General features: G+C 33.1%; 1 protein-coding gene across 6 annotated transcripts; it reads right to left on the bottom strand.

The window, feature by feature from the left end:
• Window positions 1-1,118: 1,118 nt before the first annotated feature.
• On the bottom strand, window positions 1,119-20,822 carry LOC132728291 (putative tyrosinase-like protein tyr-3). Of its 6 annotated transcripts, none has more exons than XM_060713915.1 (10): window positions 20,701-20,822; window positions 14,755-14,866; window positions 12,860-12,998; window positions 12,257-12,378; window positions 11,013-11,121; window positions 6,212-6,312; window positions 5,603-5,876; window positions 5,113-5,300; window positions 2,775-3,196; window positions 1,119-2,430 (listed from the first exon to the last, which is right to left on the bottom strand). In XM_060713915.1, the coding sequence occupies exons 2-10, from the start codon at window positions 14,787-14,789 to the stop codon at window positions 2,255-2,257; spliced, it is 1,566 nt and encodes a 521-aa protein (XP_060569898.1). In that variant the 5' UTR covers window positions 14,790-14,866; window positions 20,701-20,822; the 3' UTR covers window positions 1,119-2,254. The 6 variants fall into 6 exon arrangements, with proteins under 6 accessions (XP_060569898.1, XP_060569897.1, XP_060569901.1 ...); XM_060713914.1 differs by lacking the exon at window positions 20,701-20,822 and adding an exon at window positions 15,731-15,887; XM_060713918.1 differs by lacking the exon at window positions 14,755-14,866 and having other exon boundaries at window positions 20,701-20,794.
• Between the last annotated feature and the right edge of the window lie 573 nt (window positions 20,823-21,395).

The following is a 21,395-nucleotide window of genomic DNA, read 5'->3' as shown; positions in this document are numbered from 1 at the left end:
CCATATTTTGCATGAAATATAATAGACAAGATCAACGAGGGAAGGCGGCGTTCAATGAACGCAACCCACAAACGACCCAGCGGCAAGGAGCCCTTGAGGACCCAAAACGAAAATAGACAGGGCGCAAGGCAGAGCACGGACAGGATAATCACAGAAATGAATAATAATGATGCTATAAAATTCTTACTCGGTTGACAACACACATGATTTTAAAATTATTTGAAAGCAGATGCTTTAATCATAGCATAGTTTGCACAGACACAAGAATTACGAATTATATTAGAAAATATACTTCATATGGCATTACATAATGACTCACGCTCGTATTAGCGAAAAAAATATCATTAAATAATATTTACAAGAAAATATATCTCAATCAAAATAATTAGTCTGTATTTTATTTTACCATAATTGAGATAGAAAAGAATGTGATGGCAGCGGTCTGTGTAGCGAAGCAAAGGGGAAATCACTGTGTAGGAGTTTTAATAAACTCTGTAATGGAATACTATATAGATATTGGTGATTTTAAATCCATGTTAAGTGGTTAAATAATTTTGTTGTTGTTTGTGTGTGTGTGTGTGTGCTACACGTACAAATCATTAAAGAAAAAAGTAGAGTTTTCAAGGCTAGGATATGATTTTGAAATATTTTATTAAATAAATATCTAATATCATAAAATCAGTCCATGATTCGACATATAAGTCCAATACTATTACTTGAGCATATATGACTTACAACAGAGCCTACAACATTTTCAATTTTGACGTTTTGGACTTTCTTTAGGGATTCTTATTTTCTCTATTTTATCGCCACATCAGCGTTGTTTGTGCCGTGTGAAGGCCGTAGAAAGTCGCCCCGTACATTCAATCAGAGATGTTATCTTTCTGATGCTTAAAGATCGTTCAGCACGATTATTGATGTATTTGTGGTATTCTTAGTTCTGACTATTTGGCCTTTTCTAGTTGGGTGGTTCCAATAATCCTAATTGAATAATAGTGAATCAACCTCAGCATATGCTGCCTGCTTTTTAACTTTGTTTTTTGACGTCTAATATGTGATATGCAGGCTTTCTAACCTCTGATCCTCTTTCAAATTCCATTTTGTTTAGTTCCGCCGCCGTGGTTTTTTTTTCTTCATTTCGGGCACACGCTTCCTATTACTTGGGGACCATACGCCGCTTTTCATGAAATAGCACTGACGTGTCACGTTGAAAGTTCCATGATAACCACCGTATGAACACATCTGCGGATGTTTCTTAATTCAAACTCTCACCATTACCATGATTAAATGTTGAATTCTGCTTAAGTCGGTATTAGGGGGCGTAGACGATAGTTTGCACTTGACAGTACTGTCCATGATCAGTCTCAATCAAACCGAGCCTGCAACATTTTCAACTTTGGCGTTTTTGACTTTTTAGGGATTATTTTCTCAATGTTATATAATTGCCATCAATTCTCCTTTTCGTTAAGACTGATTTTCTCAGAAACCATTATATCTTGATTTTTTTTTCTTTGTTAATATGAAAGAAGGAGGCAGATACTCCTACAATTCATTTTTTTTAAAGAAATGCGGTTTTTGTACCTTTGCAACGGTCACTTCCTGAAAGTCTGTCAAATGTAATTACTTCTGTTTGTTCAGTTTCAAAATTAAATTGCATTTCTAAAGGAAAAGTAACATTTGCAATTTATATTTGCTTAGTTATGCCCTATATTTAACTTTAAATTACTTGGTTACCGTTTTAGTAAAAAAAGAAAGATATTCACTTAAAACTTATAGCTCTTCTTCACTATCAAATTTGAAATACATTTCTAAGGGGAAGAACATTCTCATTCTGAAAATCATTTTTGCTTACTTATTTCCCTTCTTTATTTAGAATATTTATCTTTTTCTAAAAGACTGTTAAAGGTATTCATATACAAAAATATTACACCATGACATAGTGTCTGCCGTCTTAGTTCTAAATTGTACGTGTTCATCCTTAATTTAAAATGTAACATGTATATTCTTATCTTTTAGCATTCTTTATCGCAAAAAGTATTTATCTACATAGAAAGGGTTAGCAGATTAAACTTCAAATTCTTAATTCTTCCAAGCAGTACAAATATAATTATTGATATAGACAGATATGAATAAGTTCAAAATGTTAAAGTAATTTATTTATATATGTTGCATAAAATAGTTTGCACATTGCGATTCATTTTCCTCCGAAAAAACATTTTTTACAGCACCTTACTTCTTTGCTTTATAATTTGTACTAATCAACATTGTCATATCTTGCGTGCTTTAGCTGTTTGCGTAGCCTCATTATCTTAACAGTTGTGACTGAAACTATCACACACACCAGACTTCCGATTAAAACATATATAAAACGTTCAAGAGCTGTACATGAATATTTGGTTTCTCCTTGTTTAAGGCCTCCGTGTATGGACCCTAAAATTAAAAGTATTACATTGTTATATACAGTTACATGCGTTTAAATCACCAATTCCTTCAAAAATTAGAAGCTGAAGGAGAAAAAGAGCTAACCAGTCCGTCACAGAAGTCTAGATTACTCAGTCAGTTTAAAATCCGGCCAGGTTTCTACCTTAAAACAGTTGAAATTATATTATTTCATCAGTGAAAGTGATTTTGCGTTTCGTTTACTCATTGTACTTAATGCCTTGGAGCGAGAATAAGAAATTATATTGTAAGTCAAAGTTATATTAGATATCATCAAATGTTTTACCCTTTGAAGAATGAAGCAATAAATTAAAATGACGAACTATTTTACTTACCGTCTCTTTCATTTTCCAAAATATTTTCACATTCAGCTTGTGATGTTTCCATTGTTCTTCCATCACCTTTCAAACCTCTGAGAGGTGTTCCTGATTCACAGGGGATTTGTGGTACAAGTGGATCTCTGGCTCCAACTTCACGTGCATTCCGTGTCTGTAGATGCTTCTTACATGCTTCTTTTGTACGAGATAAACATCGATTTTTGTTATCACAGTAAAGGTACTCTCCCGTGCATGTTCCACCACAGGCAGGTTGGGGCTCATAAGTATAAAAGACATCTGTCCAATTTCGCCATAGCCCATCTTTAGTTTTCAAGTGGCTATAACCAAACATTGAGTCTTCGGGGCCTTGTTTGATGATGTTTACCCAGCCAGTATCGTTTATTGGTCTGTAATCGGACTCAATGTCTATTTCGGTACATCTAAAATTCAAAAATAAGGAATCATAATTGAAAATTAACGTATTGATGCCAGCACTATGAAGTGTTTAGAATTGGGTTCCGCTCAAGCCGGTGCTAGGGGACGTGAGGAATGTTGCACTTATTCATTATCCCTCATGTACAGACTCAATCAAACCGAGTCTGCAATTCTCATGTAATTGTGTTGTGATTAATGCTTCCGAGGGATCACTTTTTTTCTAGATATTAAGAAAGGGAAAGATCCAACAACAGAAAATACTAAATACATGAATAGCAAATGTTGAATCGTTTTACGTTCCTTCCTGAGATAAGCAAACAATTGTAATATCACTCTCGACTTGTAGCACCGACTTAAGCAATATTCAATACTTAAAATATTAACTGTAGTGAGCATAACAAACCTGATAAAGGAAATATGTCTTAGGAAACAGTTTAAGTGAATTTTGATTATTTTAAAATTTTCTTTGAGATAAAAGTACACATTTCGACAGATGTAATCTACTATTTGATTAATATTTTAAAAATTTTTTACATTACTCTGTGAATTGTTCTGTGCCCCATTACTGCCTTTTGTCTTTTCTGTTTCCAAATTTATATTTTAATTTATTTATATATTCATGTTTTGGACCAAACTTAGTTTCCTGTGGTTTTTACAGTTCGTTATATGTACTATGTAACAATTCATCTTGATACACTGTAGCTATCAAAATATCATAATGTTAAAATGACAATTAAATACCAGTGCGACAAAAGCGACGAAATCACCATAAAGCATTAATGTTTAAAAATAATGTTTCGTGTTTATTCTCAATTTAATATTTATCTTGATAGAACGTGTGAAAATCGTGCAAAAACGTTTCTATTCAGGTGCTAAGTAGAATTTTAGCTAGATCTAGTATCTGTTGTTTGATAAACAAATATTCTGACTTGCAACACATGGTTTTATTTCAAAAAATTCAGACGAATAGACGATTTCCTATTTTTAACCATGTTTACCTCCCTTGCCAAAAGTAGCGGCCATTTTGTGGATCAATATTCTATATAATATAATTCACAACTATAAACAGCTGATTTTGGTATATTGTCGGATGAATGAAAATAAATGTTTTATAGGTAATAGATTTTTATCCGTTTTCATATAGATGATAAATTATGAGAGTTTTTTGTCTTATTTAGTATCTATCTATGTTATTGTTCATCAGTGCTGTTCTACAGCAATAAGAAACTTAAATGGGAGCAATAGCGACAGGAGTCTGTAGAACAGCTACGGATGAATACTAACATACTTATTGTCAATCTTTATTTGTCCTTTATTACGTCACGACTATTTTTACAAATGCGGTTCTATGAAGTACTATGACAAATCGAAGGCGGATATGAACGGAATTTGATATAGTATCAAATTGTTTTCTTCTATGAAAATTAACACACAGAATTTGTATGAAATACAGCGTTTTCATTGGATGGCAAATAATGTTGGATACTTAAAAGAATAAATGTCCAACTTTATTTGTCATCCAATGAAAACGCTGTATTTTTTTATAAATTATGTGCGTTAATTTTCATAGTAGAACAGAAGTCGATACTATATCGAATTCCGTTAATAGTCGACTTCTATTTTTCATAGTATTTCATAGAACGGCATAGAGACGTAATAAAGTGAGTGATTATGAGGCCAAATAAAGTTTGACACTAAATATGTTAGTATTCATCCGTAGCTGTTCTACGCTATCGCTGCCGTCGAAGTTTCTTATTTCTGTAGAACAGCACGGATGAACACTAACATATACTTATAATATTGGGAATGATTCACAAAATGGCGGCCAGGGATGCTTGGTGTAAAACCTCTGTATGACTTTTATCATGCAACAAAACGAAACATTCTGAGTTCTTATTCGTTTGAGTGTATAACATATTACTTCGCCGTTTGATGTTCCCTAAATGACTCCCATATATAGTCAATAAATGCATGATGAAACCAAAATATCGGATCGTATGCCGAGTTTTCAACAACACCCATATCTCCTCCAATGTAGTCATGTACGCTATCGTGTAGAGTTTCAAGATTGTGATCTGTCTCTTCTTTAACAGCACCCGTTGTTATGTCCTAAGATATAGAAATATTTTACATAGACTGCTGAATAATCATCATAAAATGATATTCTTTTGTAACAAAGACGTCAATAGAAAACTTAAGTATTGAAACTCTAAAATATAAGTACTTTCTTTTGTGTCTATATGTAACAACACATATGATAACTGCTAAGTATTGAAACTCTTATATAAGTTCTTTCTTTAGTGTATGTATGTAACAACACATATGATAATGAATATAAATAAAAGTTGTACTTATTAACCTACTATATCTATTATTTCGTTCCAAAAGTCATAGAATAAGTGTTGGTATACCTTATATCCACAAAAGTCTTTTAACCTTTCTATGTCAGCTTTGTTAATCAGCCTCGTAGAGTAGAAATTTTCCGCCAGTCGTCTCGAAATAATAGCACCATGTGCTCCATACATGAATTTGAAAGGCCCCGATAGGACAGTATCATTGTTCTCTCCAAAGAAGCATGGTGTCCACAAGACAGACTCATAGGGTTGGGGAATTTCGTAGTCAGTCGTGTAGTCCCAATAAGGTAAGGATACACTTGGATTAATCTTCTTCATCTCTTGTTCGAAGCTAAAATATCGTCAAAATATACAATAAGATTATCAAAAACGATTCTCCGTCACGATTTTGGAAAACATCATGAAAGTTTGGTTGTAATATACCTCATGTACCTTAGATTAATGGGTTTTTAATAGTTTGTCTAAAGACATACATCCGTACGTATTGTTTATTTAGATGTTCATTATTTATTGTAATTGAAAGAAATCGTTCATACCACTAAATTGTCTGAAGTTCAGTTCATGTCTTCATAATGTAATATTACAATTTAAAAGTATATTTATATAAATTTAGTAATTGTATAAAATAAAGAAGAATACAAAGAAGTTGACGAATTGACCACTCACTGAGCAAGGAAGACTCGGTGCCATGGTAAAAACGCACCTCCCTTGTGAGCTCTTAACTTAGCTTTTCCATGCAAACGTGCAAATGATTGAAGAACTCCTGCCTGCAAGTAAGAGATAGTAAATAAAAAATAGTCAAAATAACACGGTGAAATATAATCCTTACACGCGGTTTCGATTACTAAATATTTCAAAAACTCTGAGATTCCAATTATTTGCTATAAATATAAAACACCTGTCAGAAATATCATATTCAATTATAACAAAATTGTCTCCGACCTAGACGTTGAGTCTAATACACCAACTAGTTGAGACTGAAAAAATTCTAAATTCTGTAACTTGGATTTTGGCCATATAATCACTGGTCATTTTGATATTATAAACGACAAGAGAATCCGTAATTTATTTCTTAAAGGACCAAAATATAGAATTCCTTCCGATATTGATTTTAATGCTTGTCGAAGTCAGATACACATGTAGCTGAATCGATCGAGGACTTTTCAGTAAAATGGTGTCGCGAAAATGCTGATAGTAATGCACTTAATTCATGGAAACATAATATACTTAATATTTTTGAATCACGCATCGAATTTTACCGTGATAATGAACATCTTTTACCACCTAAACCTAGACTTACTTTACGGCATCTCAGAAAGGATATATTAGCGTTCCACTCCAAATTTGTTTTAGTTCCGGCAGACAAGGCGGCCAATAACATAATCATTGTATGACGTATTCATTATATAAATGTTTTACAAAATGAACTTAACTTATTGACTTCTTGTCTTACTGCCATCAAGACACATGTAATTAGATACTGTGAAACTGTTTATGAAAATACGGGCAAAAATTTGTTTTGGTCTATTAAAAAAATTCAACTGAAATTTTAGATAAGTTTAAAGTTAAGAATTATCAAGCTTCATCTGTAAGTACTTACGATTTCTCTTAGATAACATTTATGTTAGGTTTGGTCATACAGTTTTCAAACAGGTAATAGGCATTCCAATGGGAACTAATTGTGCCCCCCCCCCCCTGATAGCTGATTTATTTCTTTATTGCTATGAGAGGGATTTTATGTTAAGTCTTTCCCCTACTTCGCATCAGGAAATTATACATGCATTTAACAACACTTCCCGCTACCTAGATGATATTTTTAACATTAATAATCCTTATTTCGGTCAATTGGTTTCTAAATTATATCCCAGTGAACTTAAATTGAATAAAACTAACTTTTCAAACGTTATTACATCTTTTTTAGATTTAAACATTTCTATCATTAACAATACTATAGTAACTAAAATCTACGATAAAAGAGATGATTTTGATTTTAATATTGTTAACTAACCACATTTAGATGGAGATGTACCTCATGCTACATCATATGGGGTGTATATTTCTCAAATAATTAGATTTGCTAGGGCGTGCAGTCGTGTTGATGATTTTAATGGACGCAATTTATTTATTACTAACAAACTTCTTAAACAAGGTTATCGCTATCATAAATTGCGTAAATATTTTACTAAGTTTTACCATCGTTATTCAGACTTAGTTTTAAAATTTAATTGTAATTTAAAAACTCTTTTTACGACAAGGTATTAGCAGGCCTGACTTCTATGGAGATGTGGTTTACAAACTTCGTAGGCTCATGAGTCATAGTAATTTTTCTGCCGTCTTCACTAAAATTACCATAAATTACCACTTATCACTAAAGTTTTACCATAGTAATTCAGACTTAGTTTTAAAATTTAATTGTAATTTAAAGGCGGCGTCCTGTGAACGTTGCCTTTGCCTTGTTGATCTTTATTCTTGTTATTTGTTCCATATAAATGATACCAATACTTATTCGAAAGCCGTTCATATCTGTATCATATTGAAATAACCATCACGATTTATGCGAAACATGGAAATAAAAGATAGTATCACAAGCTTTACATACATACATGCATGCATGCATGCATGCATGCATACATACATACATACAAACATACATATACATATACATATACATACATACATACATACATACATATACATACATACATACATACATACATGCATACATACATACAATGTTTCAATAGGTCACGTAAATCAATCAAATAAAATAATTGCGAAATGTTTGTAACATTATTCATTAAACGAGAGTCCCTTTATTAATGACTAAGTCACAAACGACCGTCGGGCGGCGTCTTTTTATTCGAAAAATCGAAATATCGGCCAATGTCCGTCCACCAACCGTGACAATTGGAAGGCAGTAGCTGAAATTTTTGCTCATCGGACGGGCGCCGTCAAGTTTTAAGTACTATTTAAAAGCTAACGGCGTCCGGACGATAATTTTGGGGGTCATTGAGTTGAAAAAGTCATCTTGCGGGGATCGCTCGGTCGCCGGGAGGCGCCCGGGTGATAACATTCGGATCGCATGATTGTTTTTAATACAAAAGCACCGTCCGACTTTTTAACCATACCCGTTCGCCAACTTGTGTCTTTTTTGACACCGGGCGGACATCGCCCAGGGCGCGCCCGGTGCCCAAAAATACACCAGTTGGCGAACGGGTATGGTTCGGTACCCGGACGATCCATGCACAGGCACCGGGCGGTCATCATTTTGTCGCAGCGTGAGTTTGTTGAAATTGCGGCTTGAGATTATTTTTGTAGCCTAAAAATGTATCTGTAAATTCTAATGGATTTAACATGAGCTTGAAGTCGAACAAGAACTTCTACACGGATTAGTATTAAGGATTAGAAAAATAACAAGAATAAAGATCAACAAGGCCAAGGTAACGTTCACAGGACGTCGCCCCCGGACACACCCAAGTAGAACACCCAGAAGGCACCAAACAAAAACCTGGAGTGGACACTAGGGCGAAAGGAGTGGGACATGTAATGTGAAATAATATAAACAAAAACGGGCCGATAAGGGAATTAAAAGGATAAAGGGCTGTACGGGTGAAAAGTTAGGGGAGGGGTAAAAATGGAGGGGGGGGGGAAGAGAAAATACCTACCGACAACGACATTCCAACAAAACAGACATCACAAACCATGTAAACATCCAAAAACAATAACAATACAGACAAGAAAAACACGTAAAGGAACACAAAGGGGTACCGCCTTTGAACGGTCAGTGGTAGTTAAACCACTGGGGAGTTTAAACCGGTTTTAGGCGCGCCAAACCTCACTCTTAGCCCCAAGATGTTCCTGAATGACACGAAAATGTACATAAAATTAATCCCCGCCAAGTGAAATTCTAACAATGGTCATGGTTACATTAGACGATATAAATAAAACACATACAAAATTATGTAAATATGTAGAAAAAGTTACAGCCTAATGACCATTACCAAAGTACTCGATGCCTTAAAGGAAGGCCGAGCAACAAGAAAATCACCTACAAGGGCCCGACGAAGCAAGGCAGAAGACGAACATTAAGACAATTCAGTCCCAAAGGGCTTTAAGAACTGTCCATCAAAGAGTCTCCCACTTGGCCCGTCAGATGTAATCAAAAGAGGAAAGCGTAGCGTCCAACTGTAAAAGGATTGAACACAAAGCATGCGTTATTCCTTCAAATAATTGGGCCATAACCTCTTTTAATAAACCGTTTGATAATTTTAGTGAAGACGGCAGAAAAATTACTATGACTCATGAGCCTACGAAGTTTGTAAACCACATCTCCATAGAAGTCAGGCCTGCTAATACCTTGTCGTAAAAAGAGTTTTTAAATTACAATTAAATTTTAAAACTAAGTCTGAATAACGATGGTAAAACTTAGTAAAATATTTACGCAATTTATGATAGCGATAACATTGTTTAAGAAGTTTGTTAGTAATAAATAAATTGCGTTCATTAAAATCATCAACACGACTGCACGCCCAAGCAAATCTAATTAATTGAAAAATATACACCCCATATCATGTAGCATGAGGTACATCTCCATCTAAATGTGGGTAGTTAACAATATTAAAATCAAAGTCATCTCTTTTATCGTAGATTTTAGTTACTATAGTATTGTTAATGATAGAAATGTTTAAATCTAAAAAGATGTAATAACGTCTAAAGAGTTAGTTTTATTCAATTTAAGTTCACTGAGATATATTTTAGAAACCAATTGATCGAAATAAGGATTATTATTTATGTTGAAAATATCATCTAGGTAGCGGGAAGTGTTGTTTAATGCATGTATAATTTCCTGATGCGAAGTAGGGGAAAGACTTAACATAAAATCCCTCTCATAGCAATAAAGAAATAAATCAGCCATCTGGGGGGGGCACAATTAGTTCCCATTGGAATGCCTATTACCTGTTTGAAAACTGTATTACCAAACCTGACAAAAATGTTATCTAATAAAAAAGAAAGTGCTTTACAAACTTCGTCACAGGTCCACATTGTATATTGTTTAATGATCATGTATGAAAACCTACACTTGTTGCATAATTTGCTTGGTCTTCATTATGTAAATATCAATTGCCTTCTCTCCTGGCATATTGACCACTGACTGGTTTTTGAAAGAATATCATAAAATGCCAAGCCTTTACCGCCCGGTGCCTTCGAGGAGACTGTCCGACTCATCTATAAATCGCACAGACGCCGTCCGGACATCTGGCGTCGACCGCCCGGTCTTTGAATGCTGTCTGTAACATTATTTCGGCAAAACTCCGCCCGGCGACAGTTTCATACATGACCACGCGAGGTATCAGATTTAAAATCGCCCGGCGTTCGCGAAATCGTCAAAGCCGAATAAGTTGTAAAAATCGTTAAATCTGGCGTTCGCCGTTTTATTTGTGACCTAAGCATAACTTATCATACTTACTTTGAATAATTCCCCGAAAACATCTGTCACATTTTGCCATTCCTCTTCTGACAATGTACGAACTTCTCGTCTTGTACTTATGCCAAAACTTGGAGGAGTGTGGCCGAAACTAAAATTGAACAGACAGAAGATAACGAAACAAAGTTCAAAAAGTCATATTACATTTTGTGTTTTGTTGAATATACGCGGACACAGGAGAACTTGCATTGATTTCTCTGTACATGTATCTAAACATTTTCTCCGATGTCAAATTTCATTTCACTATTTTGAAAATATATTACGAGGCTTGATAGATAAATAGACAACATAAGTTTTAGCTTTTCAACCTGTGATATTGTTTGCATAATCTTAAAATTATCGACACTGAGTGTATAAAAAATTGGTTAAATTTTAAACACAACATTGCCATTAAGATTTTAAATTTTTGTACTCTTATCGTACCAATTTAGGGCAAACAGGAAGATAAGCGAAAAATAATAGATTTAGTTCAGCAGTAATAGAAATAAAGATTTGATTCATTCGCGATGCATATTATATCTGATTGATTAAAATTAATAGGTACTTTAATACTTGTCTAGAACAAAATGATGTTTGAAATAATATATGCTCAATATTTCTTCATAAAGGAAACAAAGAAAGGTTTTTTTTATGGTATGCAGGCTTCAAATCAGTTGACCGCCCTTTTTCAACATTCCATGTTATTTAGTTCAGCCAATTGCACAGATATTTTCCTTTAATTGGAGACTTGCGTCGCTTTTCATAGTACTAATGTGTCGCATTGAAGGTCCAAAGATAACGCATTTGTGGATGGTTCTAAATTGAAAAACCCATTTACATATTGAGTTTTGCTTATGTTATGTGCAAGAGTGGGGTGACTTGCATGGTATATTGCACTTGCCTGTACTGTACGTCCATTAACAAGATCAACTTAACTAAGCCAGTAACATTTTCAATTTAGCTATTTTACACTGTTTTCTATATTTGGTAAATATACAAACAGTTCACAACATTCACAACAAGTTCAGATGTTATAAGTTATCGGTCCCTCTTGTAATCAACAGTCTTGATATTTAAAAGATTTTGATCTTAGATGATATTGGTATAACTATTGGTCAAACCCTATTGTATTTATGATTAAGATAATGCTGTTAGATTGTGTAATATTATCATGTACAAAATATACAATAAAATAATGAATAGTATTAAACTAAACTAGGAATTTTGACAAATATATATATACATACATATTATCAGTCGCTGTTTTGAAAATAGCCCAATCGTCTTCTGTAAGATTGTTTGGTCCCAGTCTAGCAAAATATTCATGGCCACAAGCCATTTCTGCCTGCCATTGTATTGCTGGTGATTTCTTAAAACCAACAATAAGAATTATCACCACATTGGACAAATATGATTGTATACGAGAAAAGTCCAATGTAGAAAAATACAGTGTAATAAAGATTTAATGAATACATGCTATATTCACTATATATTCATCATGTGTTACCATGCTACAATTTTTTTCTATATCATTTTCGGTTTGCATGATTAAATATGATATTTACATATTCCGTTTTTATAAATCAAGATATTTTGATATTTTTGCTGTAATAGAAAAAATTGCCTAAAGTCAGTCAGTTTATTAAACCGTTCTTTTAACAATGCTTATTTTTATGTTTTTTTCATTTTGTATATGTAACAAACAATAAAACAATAAAAATTAAATATTCAAGGCAATTGTTTTACATTGAATAAAAAAAGGTTTTCTCACTTTAAATTTTGTCGTTTTAGACGTTCTTTATGGATTTCATTTTTCTCTATTTGATAAACATGAAAACATTGAAACTTACTCTAGACCTGTTGACGCATGCCTCAATCTCAGATTGCGCGCTATCAGGAAGATTTATGTTAAACTGATATGCCTGGATATAATTCGCAACCACAAAGGCAAGAAGCAGTCGAACGTTGTAGTTGAACATCATCGTTTTTCTAAAGAAATATTATTGAATTGTAAGCTCGATTTACATATTAAAATGGTGTCTTTTGTCGGTTTTACAAAGTAAATACGGAATATGCTTTTTATATGATGAATAGGTACTCACACGTGTGATTAAAAACGAATTGTAATATAAACCATTTCTTAAAAATGTATACATAGTATATGCAAATAATTCCTGGTCGTTGTGCTTAAAAACCATGATTTATTGATATATGAGACTATTCAAGAAACAAAATACATGTATGTTTTAAAGTAACGAAGTAGTAAACCGGATTAAAATATCACCTTATGCGCAAGTCCTTCTTTCCTTAGATGTTAAAAGTAGTCCATCTTATCAAATACACATCACTAACATTATTAAAATTGACATACACTCTTATTTTAAAAACCTTATCAATCGACCCATTTTTTATAAATGGCACATATACATCCTGTGTGGTTTAATGACGTCTAGCCCAGTTCAACTATGGTAGATAGCTTTTGTCATTGGACCGAAGAAAAAGCATTACAAAACTAAGAAAGTGAATTTTTAGCGGAAGCAATTTTCGAACATATAATAAGTAGATTTGGGGCACCAGGCAAAATAATTTGCAAATAATGCAAATAATCTCGGTTCAAAGGTAGTATATGCCTTATGTAAGCAATTTTATATACTTAAGCAAAATATTTATGTATACAACCCAACATCCATTAATACAGTCGAAAGGCTTAATTCTATAATTCTGCAAGCAAATACATGGGATAAATTGATATATCATGTCATTGCGCATGTCGCCATTTTTCAATTCTACAAAATATAGTCCTTTCTATTTCATAACAGGGAAAAATATGGATCGTACGATCAACTAACAGGTAAAATGACAATATGGTCGATGGACCAAATTTTATTCGGAATCAATTAAGCCCGTGTTAATACAACGAAAGATATGACTTAACTGCGAAAGATGCTTCATTTAAAGAAGGGGATAATGTTATGGTCCGCATTGAAAAGACTCCAAAAGGAGTTTCAAAAAAAGAAACTATATCCAAAATTACTGGACCATATTACATTACAAAAGCTGAAAAATGCATATTTTATCAATTAAGGAATTGTAAAAAAAAAACAAGAATAAAGATCAACAAGGCAAAAGCAACGCTCATAGGACGCAGCCTCCCGACACACCCAAGTAGGGCACCCAGAAAGCACCAGTCAATAACCTGGAGTGGACATAACGGTGAAAGGAGTGGAACATGTAACAAACAATGTAAATATTTTACAGTGCAAACAGATTAAAACACTATAAAAACCAGAGATATTATAACATAAATACTAGACAAAATGATTCAATACAACTGAGGCATTCAATTAATACCGAACAATTACAAAATATAAACAAACAAGATGATCAAGCTGGACAGTAAATTCATCTCAGTGCGATGATTGAAAACTTAATTTAAATGAATGACGGATAATTGCGTAATTTTTGCAAAATAGACTACGCCCTAATGAGCAAAATTTCCAAACGCTTTGTAATGCATAGCTAAGATGGGAAACAAAGAGAAAAAATAGTTCGGCACTTCTATTTATGGTACCGTTTTTGTTATTTACAGAATACGTTTTTTTTCTATTTGTTGAATCGTACTAGCGCTTCATGATATTAGGGATAAAATCATAGGCATATAATCAAGTGCAAAAGTGTACCATATATTTTTCTCTTAAACAAGATATTTATGTGCGAAACAAGTCTTTTTGTTAACTAAACTTACTTAATTACTAAATTCCCTGAAACCTTCTGTAACATTTTGTCATTCCTGTTCTGACAATGTGAGAACTTTTCGTCTTGTACTTATGCCAAAACTTGGAGGAGTGTGGCCGAAACTGAAATTGAACAGACAGAAGATAATAAAAAAAGTTTAAATACTTTTACTACTTTTATGTTATATGTTGAATATACGGGGACTCAGGAAAGCTTGCATTGACTTTTGTACCTGTACATTAACATCATTTCTGATTGATTCAAATTGCTTTTCACAATTTAGAACAGATATAACGAGACTTGATAGATAAATAGGTAACATTATTGTTCTCCACGCACAATCTTTCTATGATCGTCACTGAGTGTAGAGTGTATAAAATTGGTTTTAGTTTAAACACAATAATGTCATGGGTGTTAATTCCTGTAATGTGATCAAGAAGGACAAACAGGAATTTTAGTGCATAAAAGGCATATTTAAGTTTTGCTATAATAAAGCATAGTAAAGAGTAATATAAATTTGATTCATTCGCGAGAGATATAAGGAGACTTGCGTAGGTTTTCATGGAATAGTACTAACTAACTAGGTTCTAAGAAAAGTGTCGTATAAACGCATTTACGGATGTTTAAAATTCCATTTGCATATTGAATTTTGCTTATGTCGGTGCAACAGTTAGGGTTGCCTTGCATAGTACCTTGCACTTGCCTGTACGTCCATGCACAAGATCAACTAAACTAGGACAGTAATATTTCGATATGTCCATTTTATTCTTCTGTTTCCTTAATTTAATTAATAAACAAACATATCACAACATTCACAACAAGTTCAGATGATTTAATAATTAAGTTATCGATCCCTTCCAAATGTTATACATATACTTGTGACCAACAGTTATATTATATAATATTTAAAGGACTTTAATCTTAGATAATGTTGGTATAACTTTTGGTCCAATCAATTTGTATGCACATTGTATTTATTAGCTCACCTGAGGGCAATGTCCTCTATGTGAGCTTTTGTGATGTTCTATTGTCTGTCGTCCATCGTCCGTATGTCCATGCATGCGTGCGTGCTTCTCCTCCTAAACCACTCGGCCAAATTTTTTGAAACTTTGCAAGGATGTTTCTTGCGTAAATCTCTACCAAAGTTGTTCAAAGAATTAAATTTCATGAAGAACTATGGTTGCTATGGCAACCGAAACCTTTTTATAAAAAACTTCTTGTAAAATAAAAGAAAGAGCTAGAGCTAATGTATTTGGCATGAAACATCTAATGAATGTCTACCAAGTTTGTTCAAATGAAAACCCTAGGGTCAAAATTGGCACGGTCCCAGGGGTGATTGATTTTCCTATTTTTGTATATATATTAAAAACTAAAAATATTTCTTGTGAAAATCCAAAAGAGCTAGAGCTTAGATATTTGGCATGAAATATCTTCTAGTAGATACCTACCAAGTTTGTTCAATTAAAAACCCTAGGGTCAAAATTGGCCCCGCCCCAGACGGTCATTGGTTTTCCTTATATATAAAACTTAAAAATATCTTCTTGTGAAAATCCAAAAGAGCTAAAGCTTAGATATTGTGCTTAAAACATCTTCTAGTGGGTGTCTACCATGTTTGTTCAAATGAAAGTCCTAGGGTCAAAACAGATCCAGCCCCAGAGGTGATTGATTTTCCTTTTTTGTGTATAATAAAAACTTAAAACAAAATTGTTATTTTTCTTAAAAGTATGCCTTGTATATGCAGATAATTTCTCATTCTCAAGGTGCAGGACGCAAAGGTGTTGCACACTTGGTTTAAGCGAGAATATTTGTTGCAAACTTGACAAAATGGCTTCAGAGTCATGAATATTTAAAAAAAACCGACGCGTATTTTCGTATTCTTCTATTGAAGATATAAACTGGTCATTACCATGTTTGACAAGTCAAAATCCAGGATGGTTTTTATGCTCATTTATTCACATCTGTAAGTTTTAAAGTTCACCAAACAAGGCAAAATATATATCTGCTTATACAATGTACCGTGTAAATGTTTAAATTTGCATGTTGCAAATAAAGTTTTAAAAGACAAAATATATTGTTCAAGCCCATTTTGGTTGCAAACTTGTGCTTCAAGTACATCTGGTTGCAAATTTATTCTTACTATTATTAGTCAAATGTAAAACTGTCAAAGGATTCAACGTAGATTATATATTAGTCATTTCTATTTCCTTGACAATTTTATGTAATGGTGTTATTTCACTTCCTATTCAAGATGTTTTTGTATGAGTTTTTGCGCGCCTAAAACCGATTTAAACTCCACAGTGGTTCAACTACCACTGGCCATTCCAAGGCGGTGTCCCTTTGTGTTCCTTCACGTGTTTGTCATGTCCGTATTGTTACTTGTTTTTGAATATTTACATTTTTTGTGATGTATACTGTGTTGGATTGTCGTTTACGGTAGGTATTTTCTCACCCCCCCCCCATCCTATTCCCCCCTCCCCTTTTCACCTTTACAGCCCTTATCCCTTTAATATCCATATGGGTCCGATTTAGTTTATATTATTTCACACATTACATGTCCCTCTCCTTTCACTGCCCTTATGTCCAATTCAGGTTTTTGTTTGGTGCCTTCTGGGTGCCCTACTTGGATGTGTCGGGGGGTGGCTGCGTCCAGTGAACGTTGCCTTTACCTTGTTGATCTTTAATTCTTGTTTTTTTACATTTAATGGGCTTCTTTTTAAGTGTCATTTTTTATTACAACAACTGATATCTTGACCTTTTTCCCTCTCCTGCTCTTCCTTCGGTACCCTACTAATAGCTGAGTTGCCAGTGTGACTTGACTTTGTCGTGGGGGGCTGCTTTCTTTAAATGTCGCTTTGAGTTGTTGATCTTTGTTCTTATATTTTGCTTGTTTCACATCCATAACACACGTGCGTATGAAAAAGCAGTGTATAATATAAAGGTCAGTTATCAAAAAAGCTTAACTGTCGTTTCAAGAAGAATAACATAAATAAGAGACAAATAAAGGAATACTTCAAATGAAAAACGTGTCATCATTATTATCAGCAGTTCCTAATTTATTTTCGTTCTGAACATTGCCACACTTGAAAATAGTGCATTTGATATTCACTTAATATTTACCAAAGCTTGATTTCGCACTGATACAAAACAACGCTTAAAAGGTAGTGTTTTGTACATATTTCTTGTTTTCGGTCGTCTTTTCAAAAGGAGACTGAAGATACAAACAAGAGCCGGTCGAACCGAGAGATGCTCCCGGTTTTGGGCACAGAGTAGTAGTATGTCCATAAAGTGTTTACCAAATTCAGCATAAAACTATTATGTTATGGGTAGTTGATGGAGAAAAGGTTAACACTGTTTAAATATTGCAATGAAGAAAGTGTTTCTTGTTGATACCTCTTGTGGTTTCAGAGTTATGTACCGGACAAATTTCAAAGTGTAAAAATGAAAAAGGACAATTACTCCAAAGTTACACAAGGCAGAGTTACTGTTCTAGTGCTCTGCACATCTACTCAATGATATCTATCTACTGATTAAGTTTCTTGTAGGTACCTCCTGCTGAGTTTTAAAGCTATGCCCCGGAAATTTCCAAGAGTAAAAAATGAAAAAATGCCATATCTCCAAAATTGCGCAAGGCAGAGTTGCAGTATGTACTACATTTACACTCAATGAGATCCATCTACCTATGAAGATATGACCTGACAAGAAAATGCGGACGTACAAATAGATATATGAACGGACAGACGGACGGACGAACGGACTAAGCGGCGACTATGCTCTACCTTCAGGAAGAATAATTCAAAAAGGACGAAATTTGCCCGGGTTTTTATTTTGTTCATTTATCGTTTTTGCACATCAGTAATTATCTTTGACGGGTAGTGTTCAATTCAAATGCACTAATCTTGACATATATAGAGGATATTTGTTTGTTTGTGTGTAAGATGAAATTTTATTTCATCGAGTGGGCTTTAAAAACAGTATTCTCACGAGTGGCGTAGCCACGAGTGAGAATACTGTTTTTAAAGTTCACGAGATGAAATAAAATTACATCTTACACAACAAACAGACAAATTTTCTTTTTATTTTATGCTTTAAAACAAGTTAAAACGAAATTTCCATAATTTTAACGATAATATTAAAATCTGTTTCCCCCATTGAGAGCCCCATTTAGAGGGAATTTCTCATTAAAAACAAGAAGTCTTGAGCTGAAAAATAAGTCCGCCAATGAAGGTTAAATGAATGTGATATTTATTCATTTTATTAAAAAAATATGAATGATCGCTTGTTTTAATAATAAAAACAAACAATTCTTGTAGGAGAAAAAGTCCAACCATCCATCCATATTTCTGTTACTTACTGCGAATTTATATTAGACCTGGCTTTGTAAAATGTAAACGGCAGCCATTTTTTAAAGTTGTGTATTTCACGGGAGGAAAATAATTGTGTTTGATTCAGAGGGATATCATTTGGATTTGTTAGTCATACACCTTTTTAAAAGAAAGAAAACATATTTAGGATTGTAACAGACAAAAAATAAGTGTTGACAGAAGTGAAAACATTCAGAAAAGGAACTAGGAAAATGGAAAACTTGGAAGCTTGCTAAGGCATTGTAAGGAACGCTGGCCGGGTTGTTTTACTTATTTTACGAGTGATAGCTGTCAATGCTTTTCAATTTTTCATAAAGCATACGGCAGTTATTGCTCGTAGGATACTTTAATATGCCCAAATGTCATCAAGAGCAGTTTTGCATGGGGAAGGAGATTATTTTTCAGACTGTAAAAACGAAACAAAAAAATTTAGAGACGAAATTTTGTGATTGGAATTTGAAGGAATAGAAGTAAGTTTTCTCTCTTTATTACTTTATACATATAAGTTATTTATCTATTTCAGCTTTGCTATTTTTTTAACAGCCTGATATTGTCAGAATTGTCAGTAAAAATAAAATTGAGGTACCACATGGGGAAAATCTTAAAAAAGTAGTTTCGTCATTGAAAAAAGTGAAATTATATTTTGATAATTTTCACTGTGAAATTATCAAATATAATTTTCACGGATAAATCAGTAATCCACTGAAAAGCATAAAATAAATTTTTCTATTTTTATTTTCCAAGAAGTAAATTTTTTTCAGATCTCCTTTTTTTAAGTTTTGTCAATGTTACTTTCAATATTCAAATAAAATGCAAAATACGTGATACAGAATGTACTTTTCCAACATTTTGTGGAATTTTCTTCAAATTTTAACCAGAATCTACACGTTTAAAAAAATCCATTAGCATTATATTTGATTATTATAGCACTAAATACCAAAAATACCATAATATTAGGATTTTTTTTCATTACAAGATAGTTCTGTCCATGCAATAATAAAAAAATGATATTGACGCATAAGTTTGACTGACAAATAATAAGAATAAGTTTGCAACCAGATATGTTTGAAGATTTTGCAACCATAACGCGCTTGAATAAGATACTTTTGTGTATTGAAACTTATATAAATGTTTACACAGTATTGCCAGATATCCATTTTGCCTTGTTTCGTGAACTTCAAAACTTCAAAGACATGACTAATTGAGTAGAAAATCCGACTTGACAAATCTCAAAATATGCACATGACTAGTTTATATCTGCATAAACTTAGTTAAATATAGAGCTAGGAAGCTGACGCCTAAAACAGAGTGTGCGATCAACATTGCATTAAGGAATGGGCGTATTTAGGGATATAAAAAAACAATATACAAACCCACTTACCATTAGAAAAAAATTGCCGGTGTTGTAAATATTCATGGCTCGGAAGCCAATTTGTCAAGTTTCCAATCAGTTTTCTCGCTTGAATCAAGTCCTGCTCCTTAATTTCTGGTTGTTTTATTTTAAAAATAACCTTGATTTATTGATATATAAAACTATGTCGAGAAACAAAATATGTTTTAAAATAACGAAGTCATAAACTGGATTAAACTATTACTTTTTTGCACAAGTTTCTCTTTCCTAAAATGTTAAAAGTCGTCCATCTTAGCTTATCAAATACACTTAACTTACAAATTGACACTCCTCTTTAGTGTGACTACTTTTAGATTAAAAATATGATAACGGCAAACATTGACAGACGCAATATCTAAAGTTCATGATAACAATGGAAATTCTATAACAAAAGTTTTGATAAAAGAAATATGAAAAGAGCGGCATCTTACAAGGACATGGTAGTATAACAAATTGGTTGTAATCAAAACACATTTAACCAAGGCATAAAACCAGACTTTTATGAGCATATCATAAACATTTGGTTCTGTTCAATAAATGTTTATTCTTAGTAAATACATGTACATGTATTATCGTAAACTGTCACTAAAACATACTACATGTGAAAGTCTCAAATAGCTTTTGAAAATCGTAAAAAAATAAACCTAAAATGTATATATTTTGATAATGTTGTAAAAGTTTGTAAATATATTACCATTAAATTGTTTATATATTGCACTGCATTGTATTAATAAAGATTTCGTTATAATTATGAACAATACTGCAAGTTTGCAACGGCTAATCATGACATTTACTAATACATAGTTTTATATAGACGGTTGCTGTCAATTCATGATGAAATCTCATTTTTGTTCCTCATATTACAAGGAAGTTTGCTTTTTTTATCAATTCGTTATAAAG

The sequence above is a fragment of the Ruditapes philippinarum genome, unplaced genomic scaffold (assembly GCF_026571515.1).
Source record: "Ruditapes philippinarum isolate M1 unplaced genomic scaffold, ASM2657151v2 ctg693_1_1_1_1, whole genome shotgun sequence".
NCBI lineage: Eukaryota > Metazoa > Mollusca > Bivalvia > Venerida > Veneridae > Ruditapes > Ruditapes philippinarum.
The sequence above is the reverse complement of the archived record's forward strand: the minus strand, read 5'-3'. Positions and strand labels throughout refer to the sequence as shown.

What these genes read in the sequence shown, in the direction of transcription:
- LOC132728291 (XM_060713915.1), bottom strand. Translation starts at nt 14,789, where the DNA reads ATGTTACAGAAGGTTTCAGGGAATTTAGTAATTAA. An exon ending in TCAGGGAATTTAGTAATTAA is followed by an intron (nt 12,999 to 14,754) that starts GTAAGTTTAGTT and finishes ATATTTCTTTAG; the next exon opens with AAAAACGATGATGTTCAACT. An exon ending in AAAACAGCGACTGATAATAT is followed by an intron (nt 11,122 to 12,256) that starts GTATGTATATAT and finishes GTTCAATTTTAG; the next exon opens with TTTCGGCCACACTCCTCCAA.